The sequence below is a fragment of the Trachurus trachurus genome, assembly GCF_905171665.1.
Source record: "Trachurus trachurus genome assembly, chromosome: 11".
Lineage (NCBI taxonomy): Eukaryota > Metazoa > Chordata > Actinopteri > Carangiformes > Carangidae > Trachurus > Trachurus trachurus.
This window is the reverse complement of record NC_139904.1, coordinates 24,667,306-24,679,803: the sequence shown is the minus strand read 5'-3', so window position 1 is coordinate 24,679,803 and position 12,498 is coordinate 24,667,306. Positions and strand designations below refer to the sequence as shown.

Here is a 12,498-nt window from a genome sequence, read left to right as displayed (position 1 = left end):
GTATGTGTCCAACTGTATACGCTCCGGCGTCCCTTTTATTTACACCTACCGTCTGTTTAACAACGACATTATCGCGTGTTTGCTGTCCAAGTTATTTCTCTCCTCCCCCTATTCTTCCTTGTTGCACCGCTCACCGGCTGCGCTTTGCCGTCGCTGTACCGATAAATTGGCCTTAGTGCAAGTTGAGAGCGACCTCCCATCCATCCGTCCAGACCGCCGGGACATAGGCTACTGCTGCTGCTGCTGTGGATCAGGCTCTCGGGAGAACAATGCACGGCTGGGACCTCCTGGAGTAGATCTATCCCCTGTCATATATTAGGCTCCTGCACTGACGCCGGGACAGCAGTTGTTGGTAACACTTCAAAGCCCCTGTGCGCACGCGGAGAGACAGAGACACAGAGAGGTAGAGCGCGAGAGAGAGCGAGACCCCCCCACCCCCCGCCCCATACACACACACACACACACACACACACGCACACACACTCACTCACTCACAGACTCATAAATACACGGACCCAGCTGCATTAGCATATGGTGTAATAATGAATTCACTAGCGCGCTCCGTAAATGTATTAAATGTGACAATTGCGCATAAATCTATTTATTATTTTCTGCCGCATGCTGTGCACGCACTTATTATTGTCTTTAGGGTATTGGAGCTCTCCATGGTAACAAAGTGGAGCAGGACAAGGTAGAACTGGCTGACTGATATTAACTTTTGAACGTTGATGTTTTAGTGTCACAAGCTCATGGCTTATGTTTAATATGTAGATAATAACAGTTTTTACTCCGGGCAACCGAGAATGTGCTCCAGTGTTTTTCATACCCTCATACTATACTATACACTTACTGTATGTGTTTACAGTATTATGAGCTCCATAATACTGATCATTCCCTGCTACACAAAGCAGCAAATATTATAGTATAGTATAGTATAGTGTATCGAGCTATAGTTCTGTAAAAAACAGTGCACCACAGAATAGTACTATAGCTCCCGTAGCATAGGCAAGTATAGTATAGCACCGTATTATACAGCTGACTATGTTGTTCTATTACAATATTCAACTGTTGGCAGCATATACTATAGCTATACTAGTATGGACCACTATACCATACTATACTAGGCTATGCATAATATTATGGGGCCTAAAGTGTAGCGTAGTATGGTATGTTGTTTTATGAGTTTATTAATTAATAATATTATTAATATTGTAATAATTTAATTCTCACAGTTCTCACTAAATTATATTATGTAAAACCTTAAAGTAAGTTCAACAAAAGCACAGAAAAGACAGAAAAGAAAAACATCACTGTACCTCAACATTTTTCACAGCTGAATCAGCTCACAGAGACAACAGCGGGTCCTCTGTCCTGTTCAAAGACGAGATGCACTTCACCTCTGGAGCTGTGATGCCCAAATGGTGCATGAAATCTCCGTGAAGGTATCACAAAGCCAAGGGTTACAGGTCTGTGTGCCTTGTGTGTCTGCAAGAGAAAGAGAGAAAGGAAGAGTCAGAGATCCTTCATTCTGGCAGATAAGATTCAAAGACTTGCCTTATGAAATGTTACACCGGTGTGCTTACAGGTCTGTCTTTTCTACAGCCTACAGTTGGGTGGATGTTGTGCAATGGGAGTGTATGTTTGGGGAGAGAGAGCATGCTCTACTACTTTTGACTAATTAAACAAAGTGAATTAGCTATCTCCCCAGCCAGAGCGAGTCATGGCTGGTTACACATCATTCATCGTGACTAATTCAGAGAGAGAGATGTCACTCAGCTGGGTGGAAATGTGTGCATGTGTGTGTGTTTGCATCATCCCCCATAAGTTCAAGCTTTGTGTGAGCCTGTGTGTATTTCAGCGATAACTACTACGACTCAGTGCGTGTGCCTTTAAGTGTTTATACGCTCATATTTCTCTCTCTCTGTCACCCTCTGCTCCACTATTTTATCACTGGCTTGATACGTCGTCAATGAGGCTGGCATGCTAAATGATAATTAAGACCATTACACGCTCACAGAGCATGCTACCAGTGCAGCACACGGCTCTCTCAATCGGAGCCTCATCTCAGGGGACACCCTACTACTCACACAGTCGTGTATCTCTCCAAATTAGGTTAGATTTTCATTCCACCTCATTCGCCATGGATGTGATGTGGTTATTATAAACTCATGATATGGTTAGTGAGCCTGCTGCCGTTAGATGGGTGGAGGCATCATGTTGGCGTGTTAAAGGGGAAATGGATTGCCAACACTCAGTATTGCACATCTCTGTTTCTCTTTGTCGTGCACTCCCTGATCTGAAGTAAGTTTGCAGACACCCACTGACGCTCGACGCTCACAATCTGATGCACAATATGTACGGCAAAACACACACACACACACACAAGCAGGCTGACAGGCAAACCTAAGCACCTTACACCTCACCTACACTTGAATACAGTAGTTGCATCTCTTTGTCAAGTGGTTGAGAATCACTAAGTAGCCTGCATTTACTGAATCTCTATCTGGCAGCTATAGTTTCTATCTTTCTATCTATCTATCTATCTTTCTATCTTTCTATCTATCTATCTATCTATCTATCTATCTATCTATCTATCTATCTATCTATCTATCTTTCTATCTTTCTTTCTATCTATCTATCTATCTATCTATCTATCTATTTTGGATATTTCATGCATATCTCACTGATAAGGTTGAATTTTAATTTAACTTTAATCTTTAACAGAGTATACATTGACATACTTTTTTTTACTCATACTTTTTCCACCACTGTCCTGGTCATACTTCTAATCTGACACGTACTAATCCAGAAACCTCTCTCTCTCTGCAAGTATTACATATTCATACAATAATCTTATCGCCGACAATGTGTGCTAGAACCAAGCTTGAGGGCAGCTGTCCCTCCTCAAGTTTCTCCTAAGGCTCACTGGGCTGTCGATGTAAAAGTGCAGGTATCAAATACTGGTTGAAAACACACCCTCAGGTCAAGGTGGTTTTGATGTATGGAAAAAAAATAAGAAAGTCTTTGACAATAGAGGTTCAAGTCTGAATGCATACAGCATCAGAGATTTTAGATAAGCCTGTGAGGTCAGGTCGTGGGGCCACTAGATTTAAAAACTGATCAGGTTTGTTATATAGGGCGATAGAAAAGACAAGATGGAATAAAGGACAAAAGACAAATGGTGGAACGACTTGGTTACATGAGATGATATGAGCCTCATATGTCATGTGGCACATATCCTCTGATCTTATAAGTGCTTCTGCAGTGTGGTTTGTGAGTCCTTGTGACTGTGGCTGTGTTCACACTGCACAGACTATTAGATTTGTCAAAATATGTATATAAAATGAATTTATAACATACAGCCGTGCCCATTTCCTCTATAGCTCCAGAGGGCATCATAAACACCATTTAGTAGTAAATGTTGGCACAGTCTAGCCTTTGCAAGGAAGCGAGGGAGTTTTAAAGCATAAATACATGAGTGCATGTAACACAGACACAAGGCCAGATCTGATCCGAGGTTAACCAGGACTGTTTTTCATGAAACCAAAGAACACAGAGAGATAGAACCCTCCTCCAAAATAAAATGCACATAACTTGTAGGTAAAAAAAAACCCCAAAACAAAACAAAAAACACACATACACACAATACAATAACAATGGACACTATTCTATAAACTTATAAGAGGAAATTTAAAACAGGTGTGTAATGTGCTCAGGGATTTCTTTCATATTTAGACACAAATCCTTGTTTGTTTGTTTGTTTGTGCAGGATTCAATCATTTTAAACTCTGGCGACCTCTACTGGTGGAATCAAAAAGGACATCAGATCCAGAGAGTAAGTGGCTGAGGGCAACAATCAGACTGCACCTAACTGCTCTGTGCCAGACTTTAGTAACTCACTTAAAGTAGAGAAGATGACAACACATTACACTCTAATACCTACAGTACTTAACCTGCTTACACGTGAGTCTAATAATAAATAACATTAATAGGTTTTAAAGATGTGCAATTATGAGTTTGTTTTTGGATTGTTTGTCCAATACCCTCTCTATATATAGATCTTCATTCTCTGTTTTTAATCATTTGATTATTTTGATTCATTTATTTTATTACATTCTTTAGCTATTTGTTGTTTGTTAGTTTACTGCATTTAATTTGTTTTGAAAAGTATATAAGATAAGAAATCTGCTATAAAGATGCAGTGATAAGGATGATGATACTGTTGTCCTGGCTAGTTTTGTACACTTTACTTTGTACACTTCCTTCAAAAGTGTACAATTTTTTTGTGCTGTTTATCCTATAAGGATTTAGGACTAACTTCTAAACTAGTGGTGCTTTCACTGGTTTTAAAACGTTGCCTATATTGTTTTCACACCAAGGCAAGCCTTTTATCTTTCTTTTATTACAATAAGATCTAAATGACATGAAGGCTTTTCCTTTTTGCCTCTTAGTCAGTGCAATAATAACTGATTGATGATTGCATTACTCCTTCCTGAACGTTAAATGGAGTGATTTGAGTAAAAAAGACTAATTTGTGGAGGTTTAATAGAGCCTCTGGTGAGACAACACCCTGAGCAACAGTGACTCACTTTGACTCAACAGTCACTTCACTATGAACTTCACTATGACACGCAAACACATCCATACACACAGATTGTGTGTGTGCAGCGGTGATCAGGCTTAAATGATGCATTAAGCACTTCATTACTCAGGTGAAGCATCACTGTGCGCTGGCTGTCTGTTTTAATTTTATTAGCTGACATGTTTATGGAAGTATCTCTCTGTGCTTAACTACTTTGCACTGCCTCACCTCAGGGATTCATGTGTTTTCCTCACGTGCACCCTGTGTATGTGTCTATGAGTATTTGTTCGCACATAGAGTTTCTTGTTTGTTTCAGGCCATCGTCAGGTGATATATGATTCACAGCAGTCAGCCTTAGAGCACCTGATGACATCACTCCATCCAGAGGACACAACAGCTGGAATAACTGCTTGACTTTTGTGCAGGATCAGAGTGGGAGGCATAGTGCTTGACTTTTGGTGTTTGGTCTAATGCTGTAACACTCTTAGTAATAGGATTGACCTAGATTGGAGTTTAGTTGCATCTGTTACATTTTGCCTGCATGTTTGTGTGTGTGTGTGTGCATGTGTGCATGTACTCCAGGTTTGTTGTTGTTTGCTAGAGGTGTTCTGTAAGTGTATGATGAGGCTTGTAATGGAAAAAAAAAAAACCTTGGATGCAATCCCATTTATGGATTTACAGAAGAGAGCCTTGGTTTGAAAATTAGGATTATACGATTAGTGATGATTTCATGGGGAAGAATTTTGAAGTATTCATTTGCAATATATCCATCATTTTCATAACCTTAATAGAGTCAACATTGATATTAAGAAAACACAATAGCTACTGTTACTGTAATGCATAGAGTACATGCAGGTCTCTTGTGCCACCCTGAAGTCAATGTTGATTTATTTAATAGTTGTCACTTTTGAACTGCGTTTGTTTCACCGTAACATCCACATGAGGGCGCTGTTGTTTCGCTGTTCCTCCTCTTGAACATATTCCACCGCAGCCATGGTTTACATGCAGGTTGTGCCTCACTTTTGCCATCAGGTGGCGCTGAACTCTCGCGTATTGCCACTGTTGACAGTCGGCAGCGTCGTGCCTGCTGACTGGTTAGCTCTGTGTGTGAGGGAGAGAGCGAGAGAGAGAGAATGAGAGAGAGAAAGAGAGAGAGAGAGCAGCGTGGACAGGTTGCAGACAATCAACACGACAATGTAAATGAACCATGCATCTCCGGGAGCAATTACTCTAACTCTGTCGTGCAATGATTGCATTTTGTTTTACTGTTATTTATTTATTTATTTATCAAGAAATGCTGTTTATTAACCTCCACTCTCGCCCCCCTCTGTCAGTCTCTTTTGCATAATGTCTGGCTCACCTATAGCTATCTTTTACCATCTTATTTTATGAAGCCATACGTTAGTCTGCCGTTCATCTTAATTCTGCATTCATATGGTATAAGGCTATAACAAAGACAGAAACGGGGTCAGTGATAATAGTGATATCAATCTATTTGTCATTTTTACTGCTTTTAATGGGAATTCTATCGATTGAGTTATTAGTCGGGTCCGACTGTTCTTTTGAATAATTAAACCCACATGAATACTAAGCAGCCGCACAAACATAAACTAACGACAAAGACAAAGAAAGTGGGTTTCCCTGACAAGCCATGAAAAAAACGTGTATGTAAAAGTTGTTGTAATGCCATCGTGTCCCCGCACTGAGAAACCTCCCCTATTTGATTACGGCTGTTGTTGAGAGTGATTGATGCCTTCCACCAATGGGCGCCGAGGAGAGATGATCATTGAATCCAAAGGCATAATAATGGCATCGCTGACAGGGAGTCTGTTACCTGAACTGCACCTGTAGGCTTCATCTCCTCTTGTCATTTACACACGCAACACAAGCTCCAGACACGCGGGGGCGCGCATCACCGTGCACTCTCCCATCGCCTGGGGATCGCATTGTGCTGAGTTGACCGGATAGCTGCTTGTTCATATAGGTTCAGCGTCTTCAGTGGGAGCGCCTCACACATTTGGACCACTTGCACCTTCTCTTCAGTAACTTTGATGGGGACTTCGACATCAAGCAGGGAAAATGCCTGTGATGAAGGGATTATTAGCGCCGCAGAACACGTTTCTGGACACTATAGCCACACGGTTTGATGGCACTCGTAAGTTTGCTTTTAATAATGACAGCTATTATAGTTGGTGTAAATTTCCAGGTGATGTGGATTCTGTTTTGTAGGATTACATAAAGCATACTGTAGCCTGGAGTAAACTAACAGCTTCACACCTGGAAAAAAAAAATCAATTAAGGCTTGTAAATGCCATAGATGCAATTTTGCATTTTTAGGTGTGTTGCCCCCGATGCGAGTGGCCTTGTTATTACAGATGTTATTACATCCCAAATATATGGGATATATATGTGTATATACACACAGAGGAGAGAGACAGAGCTGAGACAGACTTGCAACTTAAAGGTAACTCAGTATCGTTTCATGTGTCTGGATCAGACAGTTGTGGAAAAGCCTGAGCGCTGCCACACCAATTAGCGCGCTGAGACTGTCGCTGTCCGCGGTGCTGAAACCTGCTGAAACCTCAGCACCGCGGACAGCGACCAGGGGTTGACGTGGGCGCGCGCACACACACACAGGCAGCTCCAAACTTGTACACAAGTTAAAGCCCGTCTGACAAAAATCATGTTTGTGAACACACCTGAACAAATGTAACTTTTCTGAGTTGTCCACAAGTCATCTTCCTCTTCCTCCTCTTCTTCATCCTCCTCCTCCTCCTCCTCCTCCTCCGTGGAGTTCACCTTTATTATCTCTGCTCTTTGGCCGACACGTCCTGCGGCTGCTGCGATCTTCCCCTCTCCTCGGTCTGAAACCAGCAGTCGCATTTATCAAAATTAATTGGTCGGCGGCGGCATTACAGCAGTTCTTTCCCGGAGCTGAGGCACACACAAAGGCATTTCTAAAGAGACAACTTTTTGGTCTGAACTCTCATGGTCTTCTTTTTTTAATGAACATCCTCTGCCTCTCTTTTGTCCGAAGCAGACATGTTTTACTCTACATGTGTTTAGTCCATGTGAGCTGCCCTATTACCACTTTCTATCCCTTGATTTTGTTTAGTTTTAGTTCATCTTTGGGCTTTTGCCACCCATTTTGCAGTGATTTGCTTTGTTTTAGGGCTGTGTCAAGGACCGTCTTTGTTCTTGAATTCAGATATAAATATACTTTTTGTGTTGGTGTCTTAAAACCTGCAGGTATTTTGCCACTACATGCTTTAACTTGGTGTTATTTCTTTCATCTGAGCCAATACTCAACATTAACTGTAAAGAAATCCTTATTTATAGGGGGCTATGTAAAAATGGCAACATTACATCATGCCCTTAGCAGCTGTATCTAACCAAGCTCATCAGCTGGCGCCACTTATACCCCACTTGTTGGGACATTGTATGGTTATAGCACTCACAAAACACTACAATACCCATAGACATCTGTCCTTATTTCAGTTCCCTGAGCACCACTGCATAAGAGCAGGCTATATGTTGAGTATAGTGACAAGCATTTACCTGCCTGAACAGGATCTCTGTTCTAACAACAAGGGAATTGCAGTGGTAGTGCACCTAGCACAAAGGGGTTTGTAAAGCCCAGAGAATGAACTGCTGTCCTTGAGCTGGTTGAGGTGGAGGAAATTAACGTTGGCTTTGGACCACAAGATGGGGCAAACTGGGGGCAGTGGAGCTTGACAGGACAAATTGGGTCTGATGGTCTGGCCAAGAACAAATATAAGGGAAACGCCAGGTTCACTGCTATGTGATTCCCTTTGACGTCATCCAAATCCCGGGCAGGCAGTTTGGCCCTGGGAAGAGCATATGATAAATGAACAGTGAGAGTAGGCAAGTCCTTAACCAGATCTGCATCGTGGTCAGAATAACACCTTTACTGGTGGCCTTCAAAATAGATTAAAATTTTGAGTGTTCACAAAAAGAGATAGGCCAATTTATCAATGTTAAGATCCAGGCTTATTTAAATAAATGGAATAGTCCAAGAAATAACCTACAGTCAATTTCATTAACAGCTGGGAGAAGCTGCTTGCTCATTTAGATTATGGGCTAGATGTAAAATGTTTAAGGCTTAAAATGATTTCTGCTGGTCTGTAGAAACTGGCAGCTTTTCAAATACTCAAAATTTTTTAGAGGATGTGAGATAAGGGAGAAAATATAGATATTGGTGCTGCATCCCAGAGCTGACTTAGGATCACAAATTGCTGTTCATTTTGAACGAGGTCATCGCTCAGCTTAGTTTACACTTCTAGTCACTGTGCTGGGTTTGGTGTATATCCGTACTGTAACTGAAATAACAGAATCTATCTCTAGCTCTGCCTTATGGTGACTGCATTAGAGTGCTGTGACACATTGTTTCACCACAACAATGCAAAATCTAGGTGACCATTCTCACCACCTGTCCATCACTGAAGCTGTATTTAGTTTTGTGCTGCTCGTTAGACCCTACTGCCACTTCTTTTCTATTATTCTATAGTCTGATTTCAGTCTTGGAGAAGGCACCACCCATATTTTGCCAATAGGCCTATATAAGGGTTCACAAGATGATTATAAGGGAGAGAGAGTAAATAATGTTTCAGTAATGATGTGTTTTCCCTCTCTACAATATTGCCTATCTTCATGTCCTCTGGCTCCTAACAAAACCACTGTAGCCTAACTCCTAATCATGTCCACAATATGCCCACGGCCTGTCAATGGGGATCACAAGTATACTGTCTCAAAAGCCAAAAAGGTTGACATAAGCAGGCTACATGAGAAAGCAGATGGCACAGTGTCGTAGCTAGCTTGTTATTATAATGTAATTATAAGGAACCTTTTGTATGTTTTCCTATTGATACATGATTGACTGTTAAAGCAGAAGTAAGCCATCCGGTCGTTTTGGCTAACTTTTTGTCAGCCGATGGAGTTAGCAGCCCCCGCCCTCGTCATGGATCTATTGGTCTTCGTCCCTACGTCACCACATTCACGCGCATCCCTTGGCTGCACACACAGAGAGGACCGCCCCTTCATGCCGTTCTCTCTCCTCATTGGATAAAGCTTGTAGGATACAAGAAGTTTTCTCCTCCTGGGCTTACAGCAGAGCAGAGTGACTGACAGACCCGTGTTTCAGACCCGTGTTTCAGAACACTCTAGTGATTGCTGTCGGAAGATATAAATTTAAGACTTATATTAACACAAATATTCCGCTTACTTATGCTTTAACTTAGTTTTTTGCCAAGACCTTCAACCATTGTTGTGTTTACAGTACAAGAGGTTATAAAATAGGCTACATCCTCTGGGCAGAGCTGCTTCTTCGGGGTAGCCTGGAGGCTACAATGAATTAGAAAGTGATGAGCTATTTGGCTGGAGTTGTTTAGCTGCTTTCACTTTTAGGGACAGCTCATCAAGGGATTTTAGTCAGGTGTTAAACTCAACACGTTTCGTCTACACTGCTTCTTACCTTATCTTATGAGTTTTGAAACCCGAGTCAAGTCAAGGAATTAAGGAAAAAAAAGGCTTCAAAGAAAAATACACCACAGTCACGTGATTTCTAGCCTACGTCATCAACCATCCAACTTGCAGAGTGCTGCTTACCTGTTCAAGAAAGACCGTTCCTCTTCAAAGGTTAGTTGCCAATATGCAGAGCATACACCGTAGCACACAAACATATTTGGAGGTTGTCAAAAGGCAGACTGGGCCCTACATCGGGTTTTCTGTAACGTTAGCAACCACCACTGAGACCCACTTCTTCTCTGGAGGAGGGTCTGGCGAGCGAGACTAGCCTATTGCCACAGGTTAGCAAGTTAGCAACCGGCCTTTAGCCTACTGTAGACACGTAAAAGCTTGTAAATAATGACAAGTGGTGTATTTACTGACTTAGTTTACGTCGTGAGATAGGCTGCAGTCAAAGATACTTTTTGTCTTTGCTACAGTCTCTATGGATAAAACACAAAGTGCTAACCGCTAACTTCACCTCAAGCTTCTTCTTCGTAGGATTACTGGCAGTTGGCAAACAACTTGTAGATGCATCCCGCTCCCGCCACCTTCTGGACGAGAGTGGATCAGAAACACATGTCTAAAATGGCACAAAACCCAGTACATCCCCAGAGCTTTTCTGGTCATTCTATAACTTTCTAGTGTCCTATAATGAGATATTGTCTTTCTTGACGGACATTTGCTAGAATTACATGTTCCTGTGGCATGTTTGTTTATTATTTCCAATTCCAATGTGCAATTTAGGCCTCTATGGCCAAACCTGATCCTGGACATGATGTCCTTCTCTACTTGGGTTTTCCTTTCTCATTTCCCCACTTGCCTCTGAATAGCCTACTACAATATCTGACTTTGTTTCCTCTATCCCACATTTCCTGCCATTTCTTTTTCAACTCTGATTTGATGATGTTCTTAAGATTAACTTAGCTATACTATATTCATACAAACTTGACCACTCTTTATTTTCCCTTTAGCACACTTTTCAGCAAGTTCATCCCCCTCCACCCCAATATGTGTGCAGGCACCGATAATAATTTAATATCCACCTCAGCTTCTCTGTATTGTCTTAGTGATGTCTAATTCTATATCCTGCCATGTTTCACCGTGTCAATCCAGTTCAGAGCAGAACGGCTAATAATTAATTAACCTATTGATACAGTAGGTTGTCAATGATTCTTTAACATGAGACAAACTTTTTATCTGGAATGACAAAAGCTATTCCCACTCTGCCACTCTATGTCTTAGATGCATTCGTGTCCCCATGTGGTCTGAATAATTTCTTTTTTTGTAATCACCAACAACACCTTTCCCGTACTCAATAGATTAAAATCAACTCTTGCCTCCTCTTTAATCCATGGTGGTGTGACAGAGAGTGGACTCAGCACCTTATCAGCTTTGCCTGTAATCTTTTCCTGAATAGTCCGGCTGTAACTCCTGATTCGCTGATTTTCTGTTTCTTGACAGCTTTTGATTTTGGTGATTTTCATCATGTCGTTTTAGAGTTGTCCAGTATGTTAGAGCCATCTGGAGATGTCTGGGGCATTTCCCCCACCTCCACCTGCAATGCTGGTGTTAAAGTGGCACTCCAAGCATCAAACCAAAAACCTAATAAAAAAAGGGAGGGAACCGGAAAACCAAAGTCCTTCTAGGACTAGAACGTCTCTGATAAAACGCTTAAACCTATGCAGGTTTAAGGTCTCGCCCCTGCAGCTCTTTATTTAAGCAGCAGTCACTTGGGTGGTACAGTTGTTAGGCGGCTATGTAAAGTCTCTAAGTGTCCCCCATCCTGCACCGTTGTTTTGGATCGGTATTTTCTAGTTCTCAGCAGCACACAGGAGCTCCACCTCCACTAGGCAGGTAATTACTGTCACAGTCACTGACACAATGACTTGGAACAGCTGTGTGAGTGTGAGTCAGTACAGGGCGGTGGTGGTAATGCTTAAGTGTGTGTGAGTAAAGGAGAGAGAGAGAGAGAGAGTCTGTTTGGGTGTTAAGAGATGAAGACAGAAGGAAGTGAGCAAGAAGAAAAAAGGAGTTTGTGTCAGATAACTTTAGGTGTGAAGTGTGTGCGTGTGTTCAATTGCCTCTGTCTTTGAGCATCAGGGTAAGAGCTGAAGTTTCCTCTCCGCTGATTAACTTTCTTTAACTGCGGCACATCTAATTAAGCTGTTAAAAGCAACAGTGGGATTCCACATCATGATTACCACTTGCTGTCAGGTGAATGTTTAAAAACTGTCTGTCACTCTGAGATTTTGCTGTCCAGAGAAGACAGAGTGCTGTCCCTATGGCTCAATCTGACCCACAATAAGAGCTATAGGGAGCTACAGCACACTTGCTCACATCTGTTACAATAAGCTTTATTGTTGGGAAGACATCGGCGACGGCAACTGTTA

General features: G+C 41.8%; 1 protein-coding gene across 1 annotated transcript in view; it reads left to right on the top strand.

The window, feature by feature from the left end:
* Positions 1–6,661: 6,661 nt before the first annotated feature.
* Positions 6,662–12,498, top strand: part of kcnh8 (potassium voltage-gated channel, subfamily H (eag-related), member 8) — a gene marked incomplete at both ends in the record, with an annotated part of 55,576 nt that continues 49,739 nt past the window's right edge. The window contains one exon of the mRNA XM_083982723.1: positions 6,662–6,737. Within this exon, the coding sequence (XP_083838849.1) occupies positions 6,662–6,737 (76 nt within the window). The remainder of the gene's footprint in view (positions 6,738–12,498) is intronic.